The following is a 24377-nucleotide window of genomic DNA, read 5'->3' on the forward strand; positions in this document are numbered from 1 at the left end:
AAGGGCCAGGAGCTATGACTTGGCACTTGCAAAAGCCAACTAGATGAGTAATTGGATAACGACCCAGTAATCACATAATGACCCATTACTGTATCAGGGACCACATAGCCCTGTATATCACCATCAACAATATTATTACCAAATACAGCATCATGAAATACACAGTGGTCCAGTATATCACCATTAATCACATGATCATGCAGTGTATTACTGCTATGTACTGGGAATATAAGCATCTTGTTCATCACATGACACATAAATAACCCGTTACATCACTTTAAACCACTTGAAGTCCAAGCACATCATGCATTCCCGTACTGTGAATGACCCAGTACACCACTGTGAACCACGTGATGTCCCAGTACATCATCATGAACCCCTTTAATGGCACAGATTGTAACTATGATCCAAATAATGACCCAGTACGTCACCTTTGCCTTCACTATGACCCAGTGCCTGGCCATGACACATTATGTCCCAGTACCACACTAACGCAGTATTATTATTACTATAATCAAAAAGAAGCGCTAAGCCACAAGGACTATACAGCACTAACGCAGTAACAAATTGTAACCCCACAATGACTATAACTCACTATGACCAACACAATGACCCAGTACACCACATAACTTACACCAGGATCCAGAGGCTCACCATGACTCCCATTACGGTCTAATATACCACTATCACCCAGTACCAAATTTTGACCCAGTTCACCACTATGACCTAGTACCACACTATGATCCACACTGACCCAATGCTTCAGTGTAATCTACCCCATGATCCTGTACTCTACTATGATTCGGTAGCTAACTCTGATCTAGTACTTTATTATGACCCAGTATTCACCATGAATCCCACCATGACCCATTAAATCATCAGATGCCTCACTATGACTTAGTGCCTCATTTTGTTTCGCCTCAGATGGGTTGGTTGTGATGGACTGTGAAGAACCTGTGACGGGTCGCAGGACGGGACAGCTGGTTCTGGACTATCTGACAGATGCTGTACTGAGTCACAAGACAACACTAATGGGACAGCCACACGTGGTCCCTGACTCCTCCCTAGTTGTCACCGTAGACACACTAAATCACGTCAAGATTGTCGTTCAGAAAGTCACAGGTAAGCTATCAGTGTTCTGTTTATGCTTTTCAAGAGATTTTAGTGTGAACGACCTATAAGGAAACGAATTTGATCCTGAGACGGGTAGAGACAATGCTCTTGTCTACTTACACCTCTCGACTTAGCAGAAATTAGTAACCTAGGTGTTAACTATCAATAGTGGGAAGCAACCTTGGAAAGAAGGGTTGTGTATACCTCAGACAAGGCCACACTTTGTAATGACCTCAAAATCTCTTTCGAATTTCACTGCATGTGACAGGATTTGATAAAATAACTTATCACTAGGCTTGTGTTCCGGGGTGTATATAGAGTGGTTGTCACGGCATTATGCCGGGTGAGCGCCCTGGCATAATGCCTTTACGAAAATCAAAAGGCCTACTATACAGAGGGGTATTTTTTTCGCCAGTGCATTCTGCTGAGTAGCAGCCATTAGCATGACGTCTCGGCCTGCTGCCACACTTCATAGTGACTTCTCATTTCTCACGTGGTTGCTGTGGTGAGAGGAAGTGTTGCACTGTTGTCTCTCATCCGCCCGATCTTTTGTCCTGTGTTCCCTTTGATTTTGTGGCTATACATGTCTTTAACACCTGAAACTATAGCTCAAATCAAAGGCTTCACAAAGCTTGGCAACAAACGAAAGAAATAGTGGAGAATGTTGGTGTGTGTGAACGTTCAGTGAGGAACTGGGTGCAGCGTTTCAAGGCTGGTGGCGGTGTAGAGTTACCGTCTGCCAAACCTCGGCCTGGCCCCTCCAAGAAGACATCTGTTCCTACCTTAACTGTGTTAAAGAAGCGTAGACTAACCAAGGTTTATACCAAAGTTGGGTTTGTCATAGCACAGGACTCGCCCCACTTCTGGTTCTCTTTCTTATATGCGACATCGACAAGAACTTACAATAAATCAAAGAACCCTAACATGCCTGGGTGTAGCGATGACGGGAGCATAGAGGTAGCACTGAAGGGTGTACCTGGGCTGCAATGACGGGTGTGTAGAAGTCCTACAACCACATACCCATTATTGCTAAGCCCATACCCCCGTGAGTGCTGCCTGTATACATTTTCAGTACTACCCACATGCATTCATCACTGCTACAAACATTCACCCAGTAGCACTATACAGTAGCACTATACAGTAGCACTATACACAAACCCATCTGTGCTACTCTCATGCAGTCATCGACGTTACACCAATTAGTGCTACACTTATATATCTATTAGTGCTTCTCCCATACACCCACACACCATTCAGTCATACGCGTAAATGCCTATCAGTGCTATACGTATACACCTATCAGTGCTACAGCTATTCACCCATCAGTGCTACCACCATACACCACTCCTTGCTGCCGCATATATCCGCGAGTGCTACATACGCACATCAGTGCTATCTATGTATACAAATCAGTGCTACGCCTATACACACAGCAGTGCAACCCAATACACCAATCAGTGTTGCACGAATACGCCCATCAGTGCTGCACCAATACATCCATCGGTGCTGCACCAATACACCCATCGGTGCTGCACCAATACACCCATCATTGCTGCAGCAATACACCCATCAGTGCTGCACCAGTACACCCATCAGTGCTGCACCAACACACCCATCAGTGTTGCACGAATACACCCATCAGTGCTACACCAATACACCCATCAGTGTTGCACGAATACACCCATCAGTGCTACACCAATACACCCGTCAGTGCTGCACCATTACACCCGTCAGTGCTGCAACAATACACCCATCAGTGCTGCACCATTACACACGTCAGTGCTGCACCAATACACCCATCAGTGCTGCACCAGTACACCCATCAGTGCTGCACCAGTACACCCATCAGTGCTGCACCAGTACGCCCATCAGTGCTGCACAAATACACCCGTCAGTGCTGCGCCAGTACGCCCATCAGTGCTGCACCAATTCACCCATCATTGCTGCACCAATACGCCCATCAGTGCTGCACCAATGCACCCATCAGTGCTGCACCAGTACGCCCGTCAGTGCTGCACCATTACACCCGTCAGCGCTGCACCAATACGCCCATCAGTGCTACACCAATGCACCCATCAGTGCTGCACCAGTACGCCCATCATTGCTGCACCAATACGCCCATCAGTGCTGCACCAATGCACCCATCAGTGCTGCACCAGTACGCCCGTCAGTGCTGCACCATTACACCCGTCAGCGCTGCACCAATACGCCCATCAGTGCTGCACCAATGCACCCATCAGTGCTGCACCAGTACGCCCGTCAGTGCTGCACCATTACACCCGTCAGCGCTGCACCAATACGCCCATCAGTGCTGCACCAATACGCCCATCAGTGCTGCACCAATGCACGCATCAGTGCTGCACCAGTATGCCCATCAGTTCTGCACCATTACACCCGTCAGTGCTGCACCAATACGCCCATCAGTGCTGCACCAATACGCCCATCAGTGCTGCACAAATGCACCTATCATTGCGGCACCAATACGCCCATCAGTGCTGCACCAATGCACCCATCATTGCGGCACCAATACGCCCATCAGTGCTGCGCCAATACGCCCATCAGTACTGCAACCATACTCACATCCGTACTTCCTACAATTAGCCATCACTGCTACATATTTAAACCTATCAGTTCTACACCCATACTCCCATCAGCGCTTCACCCATGTACTCATTGATTCTACACCCATTCACCCACCAGTGCCACACCCAAACACCTGTCAGTCTTTCACTTCTTTTATACAAATTAATTTTATTTGCTTGGAGCTGTTATCCTGCCTCACCTCATTTCAAAGCCCAGGTCTGAGGTATACTCAGCCTCCAGGATGCCACCCACTCCAGTCGGCTAACACCCAGATACCTACTTACTACTATTTGAACAAGAACAGCAGCTGTAAGGAAACATGCCCAGTGCTTCCAGCCGTACTGAGAATCGAACCCCGGACACTCAGTGATTGAGCTGAGTGCGCTAACAACCGGTCCACGGGAAACCACATTTATAAAGTAATTAATATTACACACATAAGCCCTTGAGTGCTCACAAATATAGTCACCGGAACAATAATTATACACATAAGAGCTACACCTACGCAACCACCAGTGCTGCGCGATCATCAGTACTTCCCACGTACCATCGTTAGTGTCATTAGCGCTACTGACACTACGAATGTCAGCCTCATCAATGCTACCTACACAACCACCATCAGTGCTTCCTTATCTAACACCATCTTTACTAACTAAATTTCTACCATGAATGATTTGTACATGTGAAGGTGCAATTGCCCTCAAAGAGCTTTTGAAGGAGCCCCTTCCTCCTCATGAAAACTTAGAAAAATTATAACAAAATAAGATAAACAACTTTTTATTGAATATAATCAAGTGTCTTAAAATATAAAACAAACATGAAATAGTCCTAACTGAATCAAATGATGAAAAATTAAATGAATAAATAAACCCAATGAACAAGCCTAATATATACAGAAAGATCTGAGTGTCTATGTTATGGTAAGGCGACAGGAATAGCTGGAGTGTAATGGGACGCTGGAGATAGCGTAATGAGGTCACAGATGGTCGTGACTATTGACAAGTCCAGCACCAGACGGTTACAATGATTGTGAAGGTACGGAGCTAACAGCTTAGTTGTCCACTGGGAAATCGACAACAGAGTAGCAAGAACAAGACAAGTTCCTCAATAAGTTATCAAAACTGAAGCGCTAAATCTACAAGGGTCATAGAGCGCAGTCCTCGAATTATTGCCGAGGTAGTAGCTCTGTCCTGGTGGTACATAAAAACAAGAGTTCTCAAGTAAGGCTGTTGACCTGCGCCCAGAAGTAGTGTAACAGCAGTTGCACTACTTCTGAGCAGTTTCTCGTGATGAGGCAGCAGTGTAGATCAAAAGTTAAGGTTAAGGAACAACAGAGTTCCCATGATTACAAATTCTTCTGTTTCTGATCTATTATTAGATCAATGCAGCTCGTCTTGTCTCGCATCTGGTGAGTGACCCTAACCATCAGTCAAGGCTGAGAAGGAAACAAAATGGACATTACAAGCCGAACAAGGAGTCATTCACAAGATAGGCTGAAGGCCTTTAAAAGAAACGGTGATTATTAAATATTCAAGTCCGGACAAAATTTAAAAATCATAACAAGAGTACAACTCTTATCAAATTAAGAAAAAAATAAACATTAAATATTCAAGAGTGGAGCTCTATCCTTACAGACTTTATGACAGCAGGAAGCCAAGTGACGCTACTCCGTCCGCAAGGGTCACTTGTTGCCTCTCACCGGGTGGATGAGAGGGGTGAGGGGTAAAGTAGCTGCTCACATAACACTTTCTGAATAGTCATACTACCAGTCATACTTCCTCCACCAGTCATTCGGACTTCCACTCTTATTTAATGAACTTTTCCTTCACAGTACATTACCAGCATCGGTGCTTCCATCGCTACATCCATCATTGCTTCTAACAACCACTGTCAGTGCTTCCTACACTACCACTGTCAGTTCAGTCAGGGATACCTACTTAATGAACAGCAATGCTTCCTACACTACCACCATCAGTGCTACCTTCACTACCAGCACCAGTGTTACCTATACTACAATTACCAGAACTACATACACCTCATCAGTGTTATTTACACTAACTCCACCAGTTATACCTGCACTTCAACAACCAGAGTTATCGACACTACCACCACCAGTGCTATGTAAACTTCTACTGCTAGTGCTACACACACAACCACTCATATTACTACCTGCACAGCTACCACCAAAACTGCGTACACTGACTACACCAGTGCTTCTTACACCAGTGCTTCTTACAGGTCCACCACAAGTGCTACCTCCTTCACCTATGTCAGTGCTACTTATACTTATTCCATCAGTGCTGTGTAGAACCACCAGTGCTACTACAATACGCCCATCAGTCCTAACCTCATACATTCATCATTGCTACCACATACACCCATCAGTGCTACCACATACACCCATCAGTGCTACCACATACACCCATCAGTGCTACCACATACACCCATCAGTGCTACCACATACACCCATCAGTGCTACCACATACACCCATCAGTGCTACCACATACACCCATCATTGCTACCACATATACCCATCAGTGCTACCACATACACCCATCAGTGCTACCACATACACCCATCAGTGCTACCACTTACACCCATCAGTGCTACCACATACACCCATCAGTGCTACCACATACACCCATCAGTGCTACCTCATACACCCATCAGTGCTACCACATACACCCATCAGTGCTACCACATACACCCATCATTGCTACCACATGCACCCATCAGTGCTACCACATACACCCATCAGTGCTACCACATATACCCATCAGTGCTACCACATACACCCATCAGTGCTACCACATACACCCATCAGTGCTACCACTTACACCCATCAGTGCTACCACATACACCCATCAGTGCTACCACATACACCCATCAGTGCTACCTCATACACCCATCAGTGCTACCACATACACCCATCAGTGCTACCACATACACCCATCATTGCTACCACATGCACCCATCAGTGCTACCACATACACCCATCAGTGCTACCACATACACCCATCAGTGCTACCACATACACCCATCAGGGCTACAACACACACCCATCAGTGCTACACTCATACACCCATCAGTGCTACACTCATACACCCATCAGTGCTACATTCATACACCCATCAGGAAATACTCATACATGCATCAGTGAAACATACATGCATCAGTGCAACACTCATACACCCATCAGTGCTACCACATACACCCATCAGTGCTACACTCATACACCCATCAGTGCTACACTCATACACCCATCAGTGCTACACTCATACATCCATCAGTGTTATACTCATATATCCATCAGTGCTACACTCATACATCCATCAGTGCTACATTCATACATCCATCAGTGCTATACTCATACATCCATCAGTGTTATATTCATACATCCATCAGTGCTACACTCATACATCCATCAGTGCTACACTCTTACATGCATCAGTGCTACACTCATATATCCATCAGTGTTACACTCATACATCCATTAGTGCTACACTAATACGTCCATCAGTGCTAAACTCATACATCCATCAGTGCTATACTCATACATCCATCAGTGCTGCCACGTACACCCATCAGTGCTACACTCATACACCCATCAGTGCTACACTCATAAACCCATCAGTGCTATACTAATAATCCATCAGTGCAACACTTACATCCACCAGTGCTATACTCATACATAAATCAGTGCTAAACTCATGCATTCATCAGTGCTATACTCATACATCCATCAGTCCTACACTCATACATCCATCAGTGCTGTACTCATATATCCATCAGTGCTACACTTATACATCCATCTGTGCTACAGTCATACACCCATCAGTGCTATACTCATACATCCATCAGTGCTACACTCATACATCCATCAGTGCTGCACTCATACACCCACCAGTGCTACACTCATACACCCATCAGTGCTACACTCATACATCCATCAGTGATACACTCATTCACTTATCAATGCTACACTCATACATCCATCAGTGCTACACTCATTCACTTATCAATGTTACACTCATACATCCATCAGTGCTACACTCATACAGTCAGTGCTATACTCATACATCCATCAGTGCTACACTCATACATCCATCAGTGCAACACTCATACACCCAAAAGTGCTATACTCATACATCCATCAGTGCTATACTCATACATCCATCAGTGCTACACTCACACATCCATCAGTGCTACACTCATACACCCATCAGTGCTACACTCATACATCCATCAGTGCTACACTCACACATCGATCAGTGCTATACTCTTTCACCCATCAGTGCTACATTCATACATCCATCAGTGCTACACTCATACATTCATCAGTGCTACACTCATACATCCATCAGTGCAACACTCATACACCCAACAGTGCTATACTCATACATCCCTCAGTGCTACACTCATACATCCATCAGTGCTACACTCGTACATCCTTCAGTGCTACACTCATACATCCATCAGTGCTATACTGATACGTCCATCAGTGCTACACTGATACGTCCATCAGTGCTACCCTCATAATTCATCAGTGCTATACTCATACACCCACCAGTGCTACACTTACACATCCATCAGTGCTACATTCATACACCCATCAGTGCTACTCATACACCCATCACTGCTACACTCATTCACCTATCGGTGCTACACTCATGCATCCATCACTGCTACACTCATTCACCTATCGGTGCTACACTTATACATCCATCAGTGCTGTACTCATACATACATCAGTGCTACAGTCATACACCCATCAGTGCTATACTCATGCATCCATCAGTGTTACACTCATACAACCATCAGTGCTATACTCATACACCCATCAGTGCTACGCTCATACATCCATCAGTGCTACACTCATACATCCATCAGTGCTACACTCATTCACTTATCAATTTTACACTCATTCACCCATCAGTGCTACGCTCATACATCCATCAGTGCTACGCTCATACATCCATCAGTGCTACGCTCATACAACCATCAGTGCTACGCTCATACACCCATCAGTGCTACGCTCATACATCTATCAGTGCTACGCTCATACATCCATCAGTGCTACACTCATACATCCATCAGTGCTACACTCATTCACTTATCAATTTTACACTCATTCATCCATCAGCGCTACATTCATACATCCATCAGTGCTACACGTATACATCCATCAGTGCTCTACTCATACATCCATCAGTGCTATACTCATACACCCATCAGTGCTACATTCATACACCCAACAGTGCTACATTCATACATCCATCAGTGCTACATTCATACATCCATCAGTACTATACTCATACACCCATCAGTGCTACATTCATACACCCATCAGTGCTACACTCATACACCCATCAGTGCTACATTCATACATCCATCAGTGCTACATTCATACATCCATCAGTACTATACTCATACACCCATCAGTGCTATATTCATACACCCATCAGTGCTACATTCATACACCCATCAGTGCTACACTCATACACCCATCAGTGCTACACTCATACACCCATCAGTGCTACATTCATACACCCATCAGTGCTACACTCATACACCCATCAGTGCTACATTCATACACCCATCAGTGCTACACTCATACACCCATCAGTGCTACACTCATTCACCTATCGGTGCTACACTCATGCATCCATCAGTGCTATACTCATACATTCATCAGTGCTACACTCATACACCCACCAGTGCTACACTCACTCATCCATCAGTGCTACACTCATACACCCACCAGTGCTACACTCACTCATCCATCAGTGCTACACTCATACACCCATCAGTGCTACACTCATTCACCTATCGGTGCTACACTCATACATCCATCAGTGCTATACTCATACATCCATTAGTGCTACACTCATACATCCATCAGTGCTATACTCATACATCCATCAGTGCTACACTCATTCACCCATCAGTGCTACACTCATACATCCATCAGTGCTATACTCATACATTCATCAGGACTACACTCACACATCCATCAGTGTTACACTCATACATCCATCAGTACTACACTCATACACCCATCAGTGCTACACTCATACACCCATCAGTGCTACACTCATTCACTGATCAGTGTTACACTCATATATCCATCAGTGCTATACTCATTCACCCATCAGTGCTACATTCATACATCCATCAGTGCTACACTCATACATCCATCCATCAGTGCTATACTCATATATCCATCAGTGCTACATTCATACATCCATCAGTGCTATACTCATACACCCATCAGTGCTATATACACCTATAAGTGCTCCACTCATACACTCATCAATACTACATTCATTCACCCATCAGTGCTACACTCATACATCCATCAGTGCTACACTCATCCACGCATTAGTGCTACACACATTAGTGCTATGCACATTCACTCATAGGCTACCAACATAAATCCATGTGAGCTACACTGACGAGTGCACATGTCACACATTTACACTCATCAATGCTACTAGCATATATTAATCATAGTAACAGCAACATCACCATCATTGCTAAGAAGCAAAACCGTTATTATTACACCCAAACACTATACACCCATCTGTGCTACACCCATACATTAATCATTGTTACCCACGCACACTCATTAGTGCTATTTACACTACTACCATCAGTGTTACCTACAGAAATACAATCAATGCTTCATATACCATGAGATTTAGTGCTTTATACTGTAAGATGATCACAACCATCAGTGTTACCTTCATTAGCACCTTCATCAGTGCTACCTTCATTAGCACCTTCATCAGTACTACCTTCATTAGCACCTTCATCAGTGCTACCTTCATTAGCACCTTCATCAGTACTACCTTCATTAGCACCTTCATCAGTGCTACCTTCATTAGCACCTTCATTAGCACCTTCATCAGTGCTACCTTCATTAGCACCTTCATCAGTGCTACCTTCATTAGCACCTTCATCAGTGCTACCTTCATTAGCACCTTCATCAGTACTACCTTCATTAGCACCTTCATCAGTACTACCTTCATTAGCACCTTCATCAGTGCTACCTTCATTAGCACCTTCATCAGTGCTACCTTCATTAGCACCTTCATCAGTACTACCTTCATTAGCACCTTCATCAGTGCTACCTTCATTAGCACCTTCATCAGTATTACCTTCATTAGCACCTTCATCAGTGCTACCTTCATTAGCACCTTCATCAGTGCTACCTTCATTAGCACCTTCATCAGTATTACCTTCATTAGCACCTTCATCAGTGCTACCTTCATTAGCACCTTCATCAGTGCTACCTTCATTAGCACCTTCATCAGTACTACCTTCATTAGCACCTTCATCAGTGCTACCTGCATTAGCACCTTCATCAGTGCTACCTGCATTAGCACCTTCATCAGTGCTACCTTCATTAGCACCTTCATTAGTGCTACCTTCATTAGCACCTTCATCAGTACTACGTTCATTAACACCTTCATCAGTACTACCTTCATTAGCACCTTCATCAGTACTACCTTCATTAGCACCTTCATCAGTGCTACCTGCATTAGCACCTTCATCAGTGCTACCTGCATTTGCACCTTCATCAGTACTACCTTCATTAGCACCTTCATCAGTACTACCTTCATTAGCACCTTCATCAGTATTACCTTCATTAGCACCTTCATCAGTGCTACCTTCATTAGCACCTTCATCAGTGCTACCTTCATTAGCACCTTCATCAGTACTACCTTCATTAGCACCTTCATCAGTGCTACCTGCATTAGCACCTTCATCAGTGCTACCTGCATTAGCACCTTCATCAGTGCTACCTTCATTAGCACCTTCATTAGTGCTACCTTCATTAGCACCTTCATCAGTACTACCTTCATTAACACCTTCATCAGTACTACCTTCATTAGCACCTTCATCAGTACTACCTTCATTAGCACCTTCATCAGTGCTACCTGCATTAGCACCTTCATCAGTGCTACCTGCATTTGCACCTTCATCAGTACTACCTTCATTAGCACCTTCATCAGTACTACCTTCATTAGCACCTTCATCAGTGCTACCTGCATTAGCACGTTCATCAGTGCTACCTGCATTAGCACCTTCATTAGTGCTACCTTCATTAGCACCTTCATTAGTGCTACCTTCATTAGCACATTCATCAGCACTACCTTCATTAGCACCTTCATCAGTGCTACCTTCATTAACACCTTCATCAGTGCTACCTTCATTAGCACCTTCATCAGCACTACCTTCATTAGCACCTTCATCAGTGCTACCTTCATCAGTGCTACCTTCATTAGCACCTTCATCAGTACTACCTTCATTAGCACCTTCATCAGTACTACCTTCATTAGCACCTTCATCAGTACTACCTTCATTAGCACCTTCATCAGTACTACCTTCATTAGCACCTTCATCAGTGCTACCTTCATTAGCACCTTCATCAGTACTACCTTCATTAGCACCTTCATCAGTACTACCTTCATTAGCACCTTCATCATTGCTACCTTCATTAGTACTACCTTCATTAGCACCTTCATCAGTGCTACCTTCATTAGCACCTTCATCAGTGCTACCTTCATCAGTGCTACCTTCATCAGTGCTACCTTCATTAGCACCTTCATCAGTACTACCTTCATTAGCACCTTCATCAGTACTACCTTCATTAGCACCTTCATCAGTGCTACCTTCATTAGCACCTTCATCAGTACTACCTTCATTAGCACCTTCATCAGTACTACCTTCATTAGCACCTTCATCAGTGCTACCTTCATTAGTACTACCTTCATTAGCACCTTCATCAGTGCTACCTTCATCAGTGCTACCTTCATTAGCACCTTCATCAGTGCTACCTTCATTAGTACTACCTTCATTAGCACCTTCATCAGTGCTACCTTCATCAGTACTACCTTCATTAGCACTTTCATCAGTGCTACCTTCATTAGTACTACCTTCATTAGCACCTTCATCAGTGCTATCTTCATTAGCACCTTCATCAGTACTACCTTCATTAGCACCTTCATCAGTACTACCTTCATTAGCACCTTCATCAGTGCTATCTTCATTAGCACCTTCATTAGTACTACCTTCATTAGCACCTTCATCAGTGCTATCTTCATTAGCACCTTCATCAGTACTACCTTCATTAGCACCTTCATCAGTACTACCTTCATTAGCACCTTCATCAGTGCTATCTTCATTAGCACCTTCATTAGTACTACCTTCATTAGCACCTTCATCAGTGCTCTCTTCATTAGCACCTTCATCAGTACTACCTTCATTAGCACCTTCATCAGTACTACCTTCATTAGCACCTTCATCAGTACTACCTTCATTAGCACCTTCATCAGTACTACCTTCATTAGCACCTTCATCAGTGCTACCTTCATTAGCACCTTCATCAGTACTACCTTCATTAGCACCTTCATCAGTACTACCTTCATTAGCACCTTCATCATTGCTACCTTCATTAGTACTACCTTCATTAGCACCTTCATCAGTGCTACCTTCATTAGCACCTTCATCAGTGCTACCTTCATCAGTGCTACCTTCATCAGTGCTACCTTCATCAGTGCTACCTTCATTATCACCTTCATCAGTACTACCTTCATTAGCACCTTCATCAGTACTACCTTCATTAGCACCTTCATCAGTGCTACCTTCATTAGCACCTTCATCAGTACTACCTTCATTAGCACCTTCATCAGTACTACCTTCATTAGCACCTTCATCAGTGCTACCTTCATTAGTACTACCTTCATTAGCACCTTCATCAGTGCTACCTTCATCAGTGCTACCTTCATTAGCACCTTCATCAGTGCTACCTTCATTAGTACTACCTTCATTAGCACCTTCATCAGTGCTACCTTCATCAGTACTACCTTCATTAGCACTTTCATCAGTGCTACCTTCATTAGTACTACCTTCATTAGCACCTTCATCAGTGCTATCTTCATTAGCACCTTCATCAGTACTACCTTCATTAGCACCTTCATCAGTACTACCTTCATTAGCACCTTCATCAGTGCTATCTTCATTAGCACCTTCATTAGTACTACCTTCATTAGCACCTTCCTCAGTGCTATCTTCATTAGCACCTTCATCAGTACTACCTTCATTAGCACCTTCATCAGTACTACCTTCATTAGCACCTTCATCAGTGCTATCTTCATTAGCACCTTCATTAGTACTACCTTCATTAGCACCTTCATCAGTGCTCTCTTCATTAGCACCTTCATCAGTACTACCTTCATTAGCACCTTCATCAGTACTACCTTCATTAGCACCTTCATCAGTGCTATCTTCATTAGCACCTTCATTAGTACTACCTTCATTAGCACCTTCATCAGTGCTACCTTCATTAGCACCTTCATCAGTACTACCATCATTAGCACCTTCATCAGTACTACCTTCATTAGCACCTTCATCAGTGCTACCTTCATTAGTACTACCTTCATTAGCACCTTCATCAGTGCTACCTTCATCAGTGCTACCTTCATTAGCACCTTCATCAGTGCTACCTTCATTAGTACTACCTTCATTAGCACCTTCATCAGTGCTACCTGCATTAGCACCTTCATCAGTGCTACCTGCATTAGCACCTTCATCAGTGCTTCCTTCATTAGCACCTTCATTAGTGCTACCTTCATTAGCACCTTCATCAGTACTACCTTCATTAACACCTTCATCAGTACGACCTTCATTAGCACCTTCATCAGTACTACCTTCATTAGCACCTTCATCAGTGCTACCTGCATTAGCACATTCATCAGTGCTACCTGCATTTGCACCTTCATCAGTACTACCTTCATTAGCACCTTCATCAGTACTACCTTCATTAGCACCTTCATCAGTGCTACCTGCATTAGCACGTTCATCAGTGCTACCTGCATTAGCACCTTCATTAGTGCTACCTTCATTAGCACCTTCGTTAGTGCTACCTTCATTAGCACATTCATCAGTACTACCTTCATTAACACCTTCATCAGCACTACCTTCATTAGCACCTTCATCAGTACTACCTTCATTAGCACCTTCAACAGTACTACCTTCATTAGCACCTTCATCAGTACTACCTTCATTAGCACCTTCATCAGTACTACCTTCATTAGCACCTTCATCAGTGCTACCTTCATTAGCACCTTTATCAGTACTACCTTCATTAGCACCTTCATCAGTACTACCTTCATTAGCACCTTCATCATTGCTACCTTCATTAGTACTACCTTCATTAGCACCTTCATCAGTGCTACCTTCATTAGCACCTTCATCAGTGCTACCTTCATTAGCACCTTCATCAGTACTACCTTCATTAGCACCTTCATCAGTACTACCTTCATTAGCACCTTCATCAGTGCTACCTTCATTAGCACCTTCATCAGTACTACCTTCATTAGCACCTTCATCAGTACTACCTTCATTAGCACCTTCATCAGTGCTACCTTCATTAGTACTACCTTCATTAGCACCTTCATCAGTGCTACCTTCATCAGTGCTACCTTCATTAGCACCTTCATCAGTGCTACCTTCATTAGTACTACCTTCATTAGCACCTTCATCAGTGCTACCTTCATCAGTACTACCTTTATTAGCACCTTCATCAGTGCTACCTTCATTAGTACTACCTTAATTAGCACCTTCATCAGTGCTATCTTCATTAGCACCTTCATCATTACTACCTTCATTAGCACCTTCATCAGTACTACCTTCATTAGCACCTTCATCAGTGCTATCTTCATTAGCACCTTCATTAGTACTACCTTCATTAGCACCTTCATCAGTGCTATCTTCATTAGCACCTTCATCAGTACTACCTTCATAAGCACCTTCATCAGTACTACCTTAATTAGCACCTTCATCAGTGCTATCTTCATTAGCACCTTCATTAGTACTACCTTCATTAGCACCTTCATCAGTGCTATCTTCATTAGCACCTTTATCAGTACTACCTTCATTAGCACCTTCATCAGTACTACCTTCATTAGCACCTTCATCAGTGCTATCTTCATTAGCACCTTCATTAGTACTACCTTCATTAGCACCTTCATCAGTGCTACCTTCATTAGCACCTTCATCAGTACTACCTTCATTAGCACCTTCATCAGTACTACCTTCATTAGCACCTTCATCAGTGCTACCTTCATTAGTACTACCTTCATTAGCACCTTCATCAGTGCTACCTTCATCAGTGCTACCTTCACTAGCACCTTCATCAGTGCTACCTTCATTAGTACTACCTTCATTAGCACTTTCATCAGTGCTACCTTCATTAGCACCTTCATCAGTGCTACCTTCATTAGCACCTTCATCAGTATTACCTTCATTAGCACCTTCATCAGTGCTACCTTCATTAGCACCTTCATCAGTGCTACCTTCATTAGCACCTTCATCAGTGCTACCCTCATTAGCACCTTCATCAGTGCTACCTTCATTAGTACTACCTTCATTAGCACCTTCATCAGTGCTACCTTCTTTAGCATCTTCATCAGTGCTACCTTCATTAGCACCTTCATCAGTACTACCTTCATTAGCACCTTCATCAGTACTACCTTCATTAGCAGCTTCATCAGTACTACCTTTATTAGCACCTTCATCAGTGCTTCCTTCATTAGCACCTTCATCAGTACGACCTTCATTAGCACCTTCATCAGTACTACCTTCATTAGCATCTTCATCAGTACTACCTTCATTAGCACCTTCATCAGTGCTACCTTCATTAGCACCTTCGTCAGTGGTACCTTCATTAGCATCTTCATCAGTACTACCTTCATTAGCACCTTCATCAGTACTACCTTCATTAGCACCTTCATCAGTACTACCTTCATTAGCAGCTTCATCAGTACTACCTTTATTAGCACCTTCATCAGTGGTACCTTCATTAGTATCTTCATCAGTATTACCTTCATTAGCACCTTCATCAGTACTACCTTCATTAGCACCTTCATCAGTACTACCTTCATTATCACCTTCATCAGTGCTTCCTTCATTAGTACTACCTTCATTACCAACTTCATCAGTGCTTCCTTCATTAGCACCTTCATCAGTACTACCTTTATTAGCACCTTCATCAGTGCTTCCTTCATTAGCACCTTCATCAGTACTACCTTCATTAGCACCTTCATCAGTACTACCTTCATTAGCACCTTCATCAGTGCTACCTTCATTAGCACCTTCATCAGTACTACATTCATTAGCACTTTCATCAGTACTACCTTCATTAGCACCTTCATCAGTACTACCTTCATTAGCACCTTCATCAGTACTACCTTCATTAGCACCTTCGTCAGTCCTACCTTCATTAGCACCTTCATCAGTACTACCTTCATTAGCACCTTCGTCAGTAGTACCTTCATTAGCACCTTCGTCAGTCCTACCTTCATTAGCACCTTCATCAGTGCTACCTTCATTAGCACCTTCATTAGCACCTTCATCAGTGCTACCTTCATTAGTACTACCTTAATTAGCACCTTCGTCAGTGCTACCTTCATTAGCATCTTCATCAGTGCTACCTTCATTAGCACCTTCATCAGTACTACCTTCATCAGTGGTACCTTCATTAGCATCTTCATCAGTATTACCTTCATTAGCACCTTCATCAGTACTACCTTCATTAGCACCTTCATCAGTACTACCTTCATTAGCACCTTCATCAGTACTACCTTCATTAGCACCTTCATCAGTGCTACCTTCATTAGCACCTTCATTAGTACTACCTTCATTAGCACCTTCATCAGTGCTACCTTCATTAGCACCTTCGTCAGTGCTACCTTTATTAGCACCTTCATCAGTACTACCTTCATTAGCACCTTCATCAGTACTACCTTCATTAGCACCTTCATCAGTACTACCTTCATTAGCACCTTCATCAGTGCTACCTTCATTAGCACCTTCATCAGTACTACCTTCATTAGCACCTTCATCAGTACTACCTTCATTAGCACCTTCATCAGTACTACCTTCATTAGCACCTTCATCAGTACTACCTTCATTAGCACCTTCGTCAGTCCTACCTTCATTAGCACCTTCATCAGTACTACCTTCATTAGCACCTTCATCAGTACTACCTTCATTAGCACCTTCATCAGTACTACCTTCGTTAGCACCTTCATCAGTACTACCTTCATTAGCACCTTCGTTCGTCCTACCTTCATTAGCACCTTCATCAGTACTACCTTCATTAGCACCTTCATCACTGCTACCTTCATTAGCACCTTCATCAGTACTACCTTCATTAGCACCTTCATCAGTACTACCTTCATTAGCACCTTCATCAGTACTACCTTCATTAGCACCTTCATCAGTGCTACCTTCATTAGCACCTTCATCAGTACTACCTTCATTAGCACCTTCATCAGTACTACCTTCATTAGCACCTTCATCAGTACTACCTTCATTAGCACCTTCATCAGTACTACCTTCGTTAGCACCTTCATCAGTACTACCTTCATTAGCACCTTCGTTCGTCCTACCTTCATTAGCACCTTCATCAGTACTACCTTCATTAGCACCTTCATCACTGCTACCTTCATTAGCACCTTCATCAGTGCTACCTTCATTAGTACTACCTTCATTAGCACCTTCATCAGTGCTACCTTCATTAGCACCTTCATCAGTGCTACCTTCATTACCACCTTCATCAATGCTACCTTCATTAACACCTTCATCACTGCTACCTTCATTAGCACCCTCATCAATGCTACCTTCATTAGCACCTTCATCCGTGCTACCTTCATTAGCACCTTCATCAGTGCTACCTTCATTAGCACCTTCGTCAGTGCTAACTTCATTAGCACCGTCGACAGTACTACCTTCATTAGCACCTTTATCAGTGCTACCTTCATTAACACCTTCATCAGTGCTACCTTCATTAGCACCTTCATCAGTACTACCTTCATTAGCACCTTCGTCAGTCCTACCTTCATTAGCACCTTCATCAGTACTACCTTCATTAGCACCTTCGTCAGTAGTACCTTCATTAGCACCTTCGTCAGTCCTACCTTCATTAGCACCTTCATCAGTGCTACCTTCATTAGCACCTTCATCACTGCTACCTTCATTAGCACCTTCATCAGTGCTACCTTCATTAGTACTACCTTAATTAGCGCCTTCGTCAGTGCTACCTTCATTAGCATCTTCATCAGTGCTACCTTCATTAGCACCTTCATCAGTACTACCTTCATCAGTGGTACCTTCATTAGCATCTTCATCAGTATTACCTTCATTAGCACCTTCATCAGTACTACCTTCATTAGCACCTTCATCAGTACTACCTTCATTAGCACCTTCATCAGTACTACCTTCATTAGCACCTTCATCAGTGCTACCTTCATTAGCACCTTCATTAGTACTACCTTCATTAGCACCTTCATCAGTGCTACCTTCATTAGCACCTTCGTCAGTGCTACCTTTATTAGCACCTTCATCAGTACTACCTTCATTAGCACCTTCATCAGTACTACCTTCATTAGCACCTTCATCAGTACTACCTTCATTAGCACCTTCATCAGTGCTACCTTCATTAGCACCTTCATCAGTACTACCTTCATTAGCACCTTCATCAGTACTACCTTCATTAGCACCTTCATCAGTACTACCTTCATTAGCACCTTCATCAGTACTACCTTCATTAGCACCTTCGTCAGTCCTACCTTCATTAGCACCTTCATCAGTACTACCTTCATTAGCACCTTCATCAGTACTACCTTCATTAGCACCTTCATCAGTACTACCTTCGTTAGCACCTTCATCAGTACTACCTTCATTAGCACCTTCGTTCGTCCTACCTTCATTAGCACCTTCATCAGTACTACCTTCATTAGCACCTTCATCAGTGCTACCTTCATTAGCACCTTCATCAGTACTACCTTCATTAGCACCTTCATCAGTACTACCTTCATTAGCACCTTCATCAGTACTACCTTCATTAGCACCTTCATCAGTGCTACCTTCATTAGCACCTTCATCAGTACTACCTTCATTAGCACCTTCATCAGTACTACCTTCATTAGCACCTTCATCAGTACTACCTTCATTAGCACCTTCATCAGTACTACCTTCGTTAGCACCTTCATCAGTACTACCTTCATTAGCACCTTCGTTCGTCCTACCTTCATTAGCACCTTCATCAGTACTACCTTCATTAGCACCTTCATCACTGCTACCTTCATTAGCACCTTCATCAGTGCTACCTTCATTAGTACTACCTTCATTAGCACCTTCATCAGTGCTACCTTCATTAGCACCTTCATCAGTGCTACCTTCATTACCACCTTCATCAATGCTACCTTCATTAACACCTTCATCACTGCTACCTTCATTAGCACCCTCATCAATGCTACCTTCATTAGCACCTTCATCCGTGCTACCTTCATTAGCACCTTCATCAGTGCTACCTTCATTAGCACCTTCGTCAGTGCTACCTTCATTAGCACCGTCGACAGTATTACCTTCATTAGCACCTTTATCAGTGCTACCTTCATTAACACCTTCATCAGTGCTACCTTCATTAGCACCTTCATCAGTGCTACCTTCATTAGCACCTTCGTCAGTGCTACCTTCATTAGCACCGTCGACAGTACTACCTTCATTAGCACCTTCATCAGTGCTACCTTCATTAACACCTTCATCAGTGCTACCTTCATTAGCACCTTTATCAATGCTACCAACGCTACCACCTTCATCAGTGCTACCTACACTACCACCTTCATCAGTGCTACCTACACTACCACCTTCATCAGTGCTACCTACACTACCACCTTCATCAGTGCTACCTACACTACCACCTTCATCAGTGCTACCTACACGACCACCTTCATCAGTGCTACCTACACTACCACCTTCATCAGTGCTACCTACACTACCACCTTCATCAGTGCTGCCTACACTACCACCTTCATCAGTGCTACCTACACGACCACCTTCATTAGTGCTACCTACACTACCACCTTCATCAGTGCTACCTACACTACCACCTTCATCAGTGCTACCTACACTACCACCTTCATCAGTGCTACCTACACTACCACCTTCATCAGTGCTACCTACACGACCACCTTCATCAGTGCTACCTACACTACCACCTTCATCAGTGCTACCTACACTACCACCTTCATCAGTGCTACCTACACGACCACCTTCATCAGTGCTACCTACACTACCACCTTCATCAGTGCTACCTACACGACCACCTTCATCAGTGCTACCTACACTACCACCTTCATCAGTGCTACCTACACTACCACCTTCATCAGTGCTACCTACACTACCACCTTCATCAGTGCTACCTACACTCCCACCTTCATCAGTGCTACCTACACTACCACCTTCATCAGTGCTACCTTCATTACCACCTTCATCAGTGCTACCTACACTACCACCTTCATCAGTGCTACCTACACTACCACCTTCATCAGTGCTACCTACACTACCACCTTCATCAGTGCTACCTACACTACCACCTTCATCAGTGCTACCTACACTACCACCTTCATCAGTGCTACCTACACGACCACCTTCATCAGTGCTACCTACACTACCACCTTCATCAGTGCTACCTACACGACCACCTTCATCAGTGCTACCTACACTACCACCTTCATCAGTGCTACCTACAATACCACCTTCATCAGTGCTACCTACACGACCACCTTCATCAGTGCTACCTACACGACCACCTTCATCAGTGCTACCTACACTACCACCTTCATCAGTGCTACCAACACTACCACCTTCATCAGTGCTACCTACACTACCACCTTCATCAGTGCTACCTACACGACCACCTTCATCAGTGCTACCTACACGACCACCTTCATTAGTGCTACCTACACTACCACCTTCATCAGTGCTACCTACACTACCACCTTCATCAGTGCTACCTACACTACCACCTTCATCAGTGCCACCTACACTACCACCTTCATCAGTGCTACCTACACGACCACCTTCATTAGTGCTACCTACACTACCACCTTCATCAGTGCTACCTACACTACCACCTTCATCAGTGCTACCTACACTACCACCTTCATCAGTGCTACCTACACGACCACCTTCATCAGTGATACCTACACTACCACCTTCATCAGTGCTACCTACACTACCACCTTCATCAGTGCTGCCTACACTACCACCTTCATCAGTGCTACCTACACGACCACCTTCATTAGTGCTACCTACACTACCACCTTCATCAGTGCTACCTACACTACCACCTTCATCAGTGCTACCTACACGACCACCTTCATCAGTGATACCTACACTACCACCTTCATCAGTGCTACCTACACTACCACCTTCATCGGTGCTGCCTACACTACCACCTTCATCAGTGCTACCTACACGACCACCTTCATTAGTGCTACCTACACTACCACCTTCATCAGTGCTACCTACACTACCACCTTCATCAGTGCTACCTACACTACCACCTTCATCAGTGCTACCTACACTACCACCTTCATCAGTGCTACCTACACGACCACCTTCATCAGTGCTACCTACACTACCACCTTCATCAGTGCTACCTACACTACCACCTTTATCAGTGCTACCTACACGACCACCTTCATCAGTGCTACCTACACTACCACCTTCATCAGTGCTACCTACACGACCACCTTCATCAGTGCTACCTACACTACCACCTTCATCAGTGCTACCTACACTACCACCTTCATCAGTGCTACCTACACTACCACCTTCATCAGTGCTACCTACACTCCCACCTTCATCAGTGCTACCTACACTACCACCTTCATCAGTGCTACCTTCATTACCACCTTCATCAGTGCTACCTACACTACCACCTTCATCAGTGCTACCTACACTACCACCTTCATCAGTGCTACCTACACTACCACCTTCATCAGTGCTACCTACACTACCACCTTCATCAGTGCTACCTACACTACCACCTTCATCAGTGCTACCTACACGACCACCTTCATCAGTGCTACCTACACTACCACTTTCATCAGTGCTACCTACAATACCACCTTCATCAGTGCTACCTACACAACCACCTTCATCAGTGCTACCTACACGACCACCTTCATCAGTGCTACCTACACTACCACCTTCATCAGTGCTACCAACACTACCACCTTCATCAGTGCTACCTACACTACCACCTTCATCAGTGCTACCTACACGACCACCTTCATCAGTGCTACCTACACGACCACCTTCATTAGTGCTACCTACACTACCACCTTCATCAGTGCTACCTACACTACCACCTTCATCAGTGCTACCTACACTAAAACCTTCATCAGTGCTACCTACACTACCACCTTCATCAGTGCTACCTACACGACCACCTTCATTAGTGCTACCTACACTATCACCTTCATCAGTGCTACCTACACTACCACCTTCATCAGTGCTACCTACACTACCACCTTCATCAGTGCTACCTACACTACCACCTTCATCAGTGCTACCTACACTACCACCTTCATCAGTGCTACCTACACTACCACCTTCATCAGTGCTACCTACACTACCACCTTCATCAGTGCTACCTACACTACCACCTTCATCAGTGCTACCTACACTACCACCTTCATCAGTGCTACCTACACTACCACCTTCATCAGTGCTACCTACACGAATACCTTCATTAGTGCTACCTACACTACCACCTTCATCAGTGCTACCTACACTACCACCTTCATCAGTGCTACCTACACTACCACCTTCATCAGTGCTACCTACACTACCACCTTCATCAGTGCTACCTACACTACCACCTTCATCAGTGCTACCTACACCACCACCTTCATCAGTGCTACCTACACTACCACCTTCATCAGTGCTACATACACGACCACCTTCATCAGTGCTACCTACACTACCACCTTCATCAGTGCTACCTACACGACCACCTTCATCAGTGCTACCTACACTACCACCTTCATCAGTGCTACCTACACTACCACCTTCATCAGTGCTACCTACACTACCACCTTCATCAGTGCTACCTACACTACCACCTTCATCAGTGCTACCTACACTACCACCTTCATCAGTGCTACCTACACTACCACCTTCATCAGTGCTACCTTCATTACCACCTTCATCAGTGCTACCTACACTACCACCTTCATCAGTGCTACCTACACTTCCACCTTCATCAGTGCTACCTACACTACCACCTTCATCAGTGCTACCTTCATTACCACCTTCATCAGTGCTACCTACACTACCACCTTCATCAGTGCTACCTACACTACCACCTTCATCAGTGCTACCTACACTACCACCTTCATCAGTGCTACCTACACTACCACCTTCATCAGTGCTACCTACACGACCACCTTCATCAGTGCTACCTACACTACCACCTTCATCAGTGCTACCTACAATACCACCTTCATCAGTGCTACCTACACGACCACCTTCATCAGTGCTACCTACACGACCACCTTCATCAGTGCTACCTACACTACCACCTTCATCAGTGCTACCAACACTACCACCTTCATCAGTGCTACCTACACTACCACCTTCATCAGTGCTACCTACACGACCACCTTCATCAGTGCTACCTACACGACCACCTTCATTAGTGCTACCTACACTACCACCTTCATCAGTGCTACCTACACTACCACCTTCATCAGTGCTACCTACACTACCACCTTCATCAGTGCTACCTACACTACCACCTTCATCAGTGCTACCTACA

The 24377-nt window shown here is 44.3% G+C and overlaps 1 protein-coding gene across 4 annotated transcripts in view; it reads left to right on the forward strand.

Annotated features, from left to right (window-relative positions):
* Window positions 1–24377, forward strand: part of LOC128686737 (follistatin-related protein 5) — a gene marked incomplete in the record, with an annotated part of 494827 nt that overhangs the window by 452505 nt on the left and 17945 nt on the right. For all 4 annotated transcript variants that reach the window (XM_053773769.2, XM_070082387.1, XM_070082388.1 and 1 more), the window contains 1 exon segment: window positions 925–1122. In XM_053773769.2, the coding sequence (XP_053629744.2) occupies window positions 925–1122 (198 nt within the window).

This window comes from Cherax quadricarinatus, chromosome 7 (assembly GCF_038502225.1).
Source record: "Cherax quadricarinatus isolate ZL_2023a chromosome 7, ASM3850222v1, whole genome shotgun sequence".
Taxonomy (NCBI): domain Eukaryota; kingdom Metazoa; phylum Arthropoda; class Malacostraca; order Decapoda; family Parastacidae; genus Cherax; species Cherax quadricarinatus.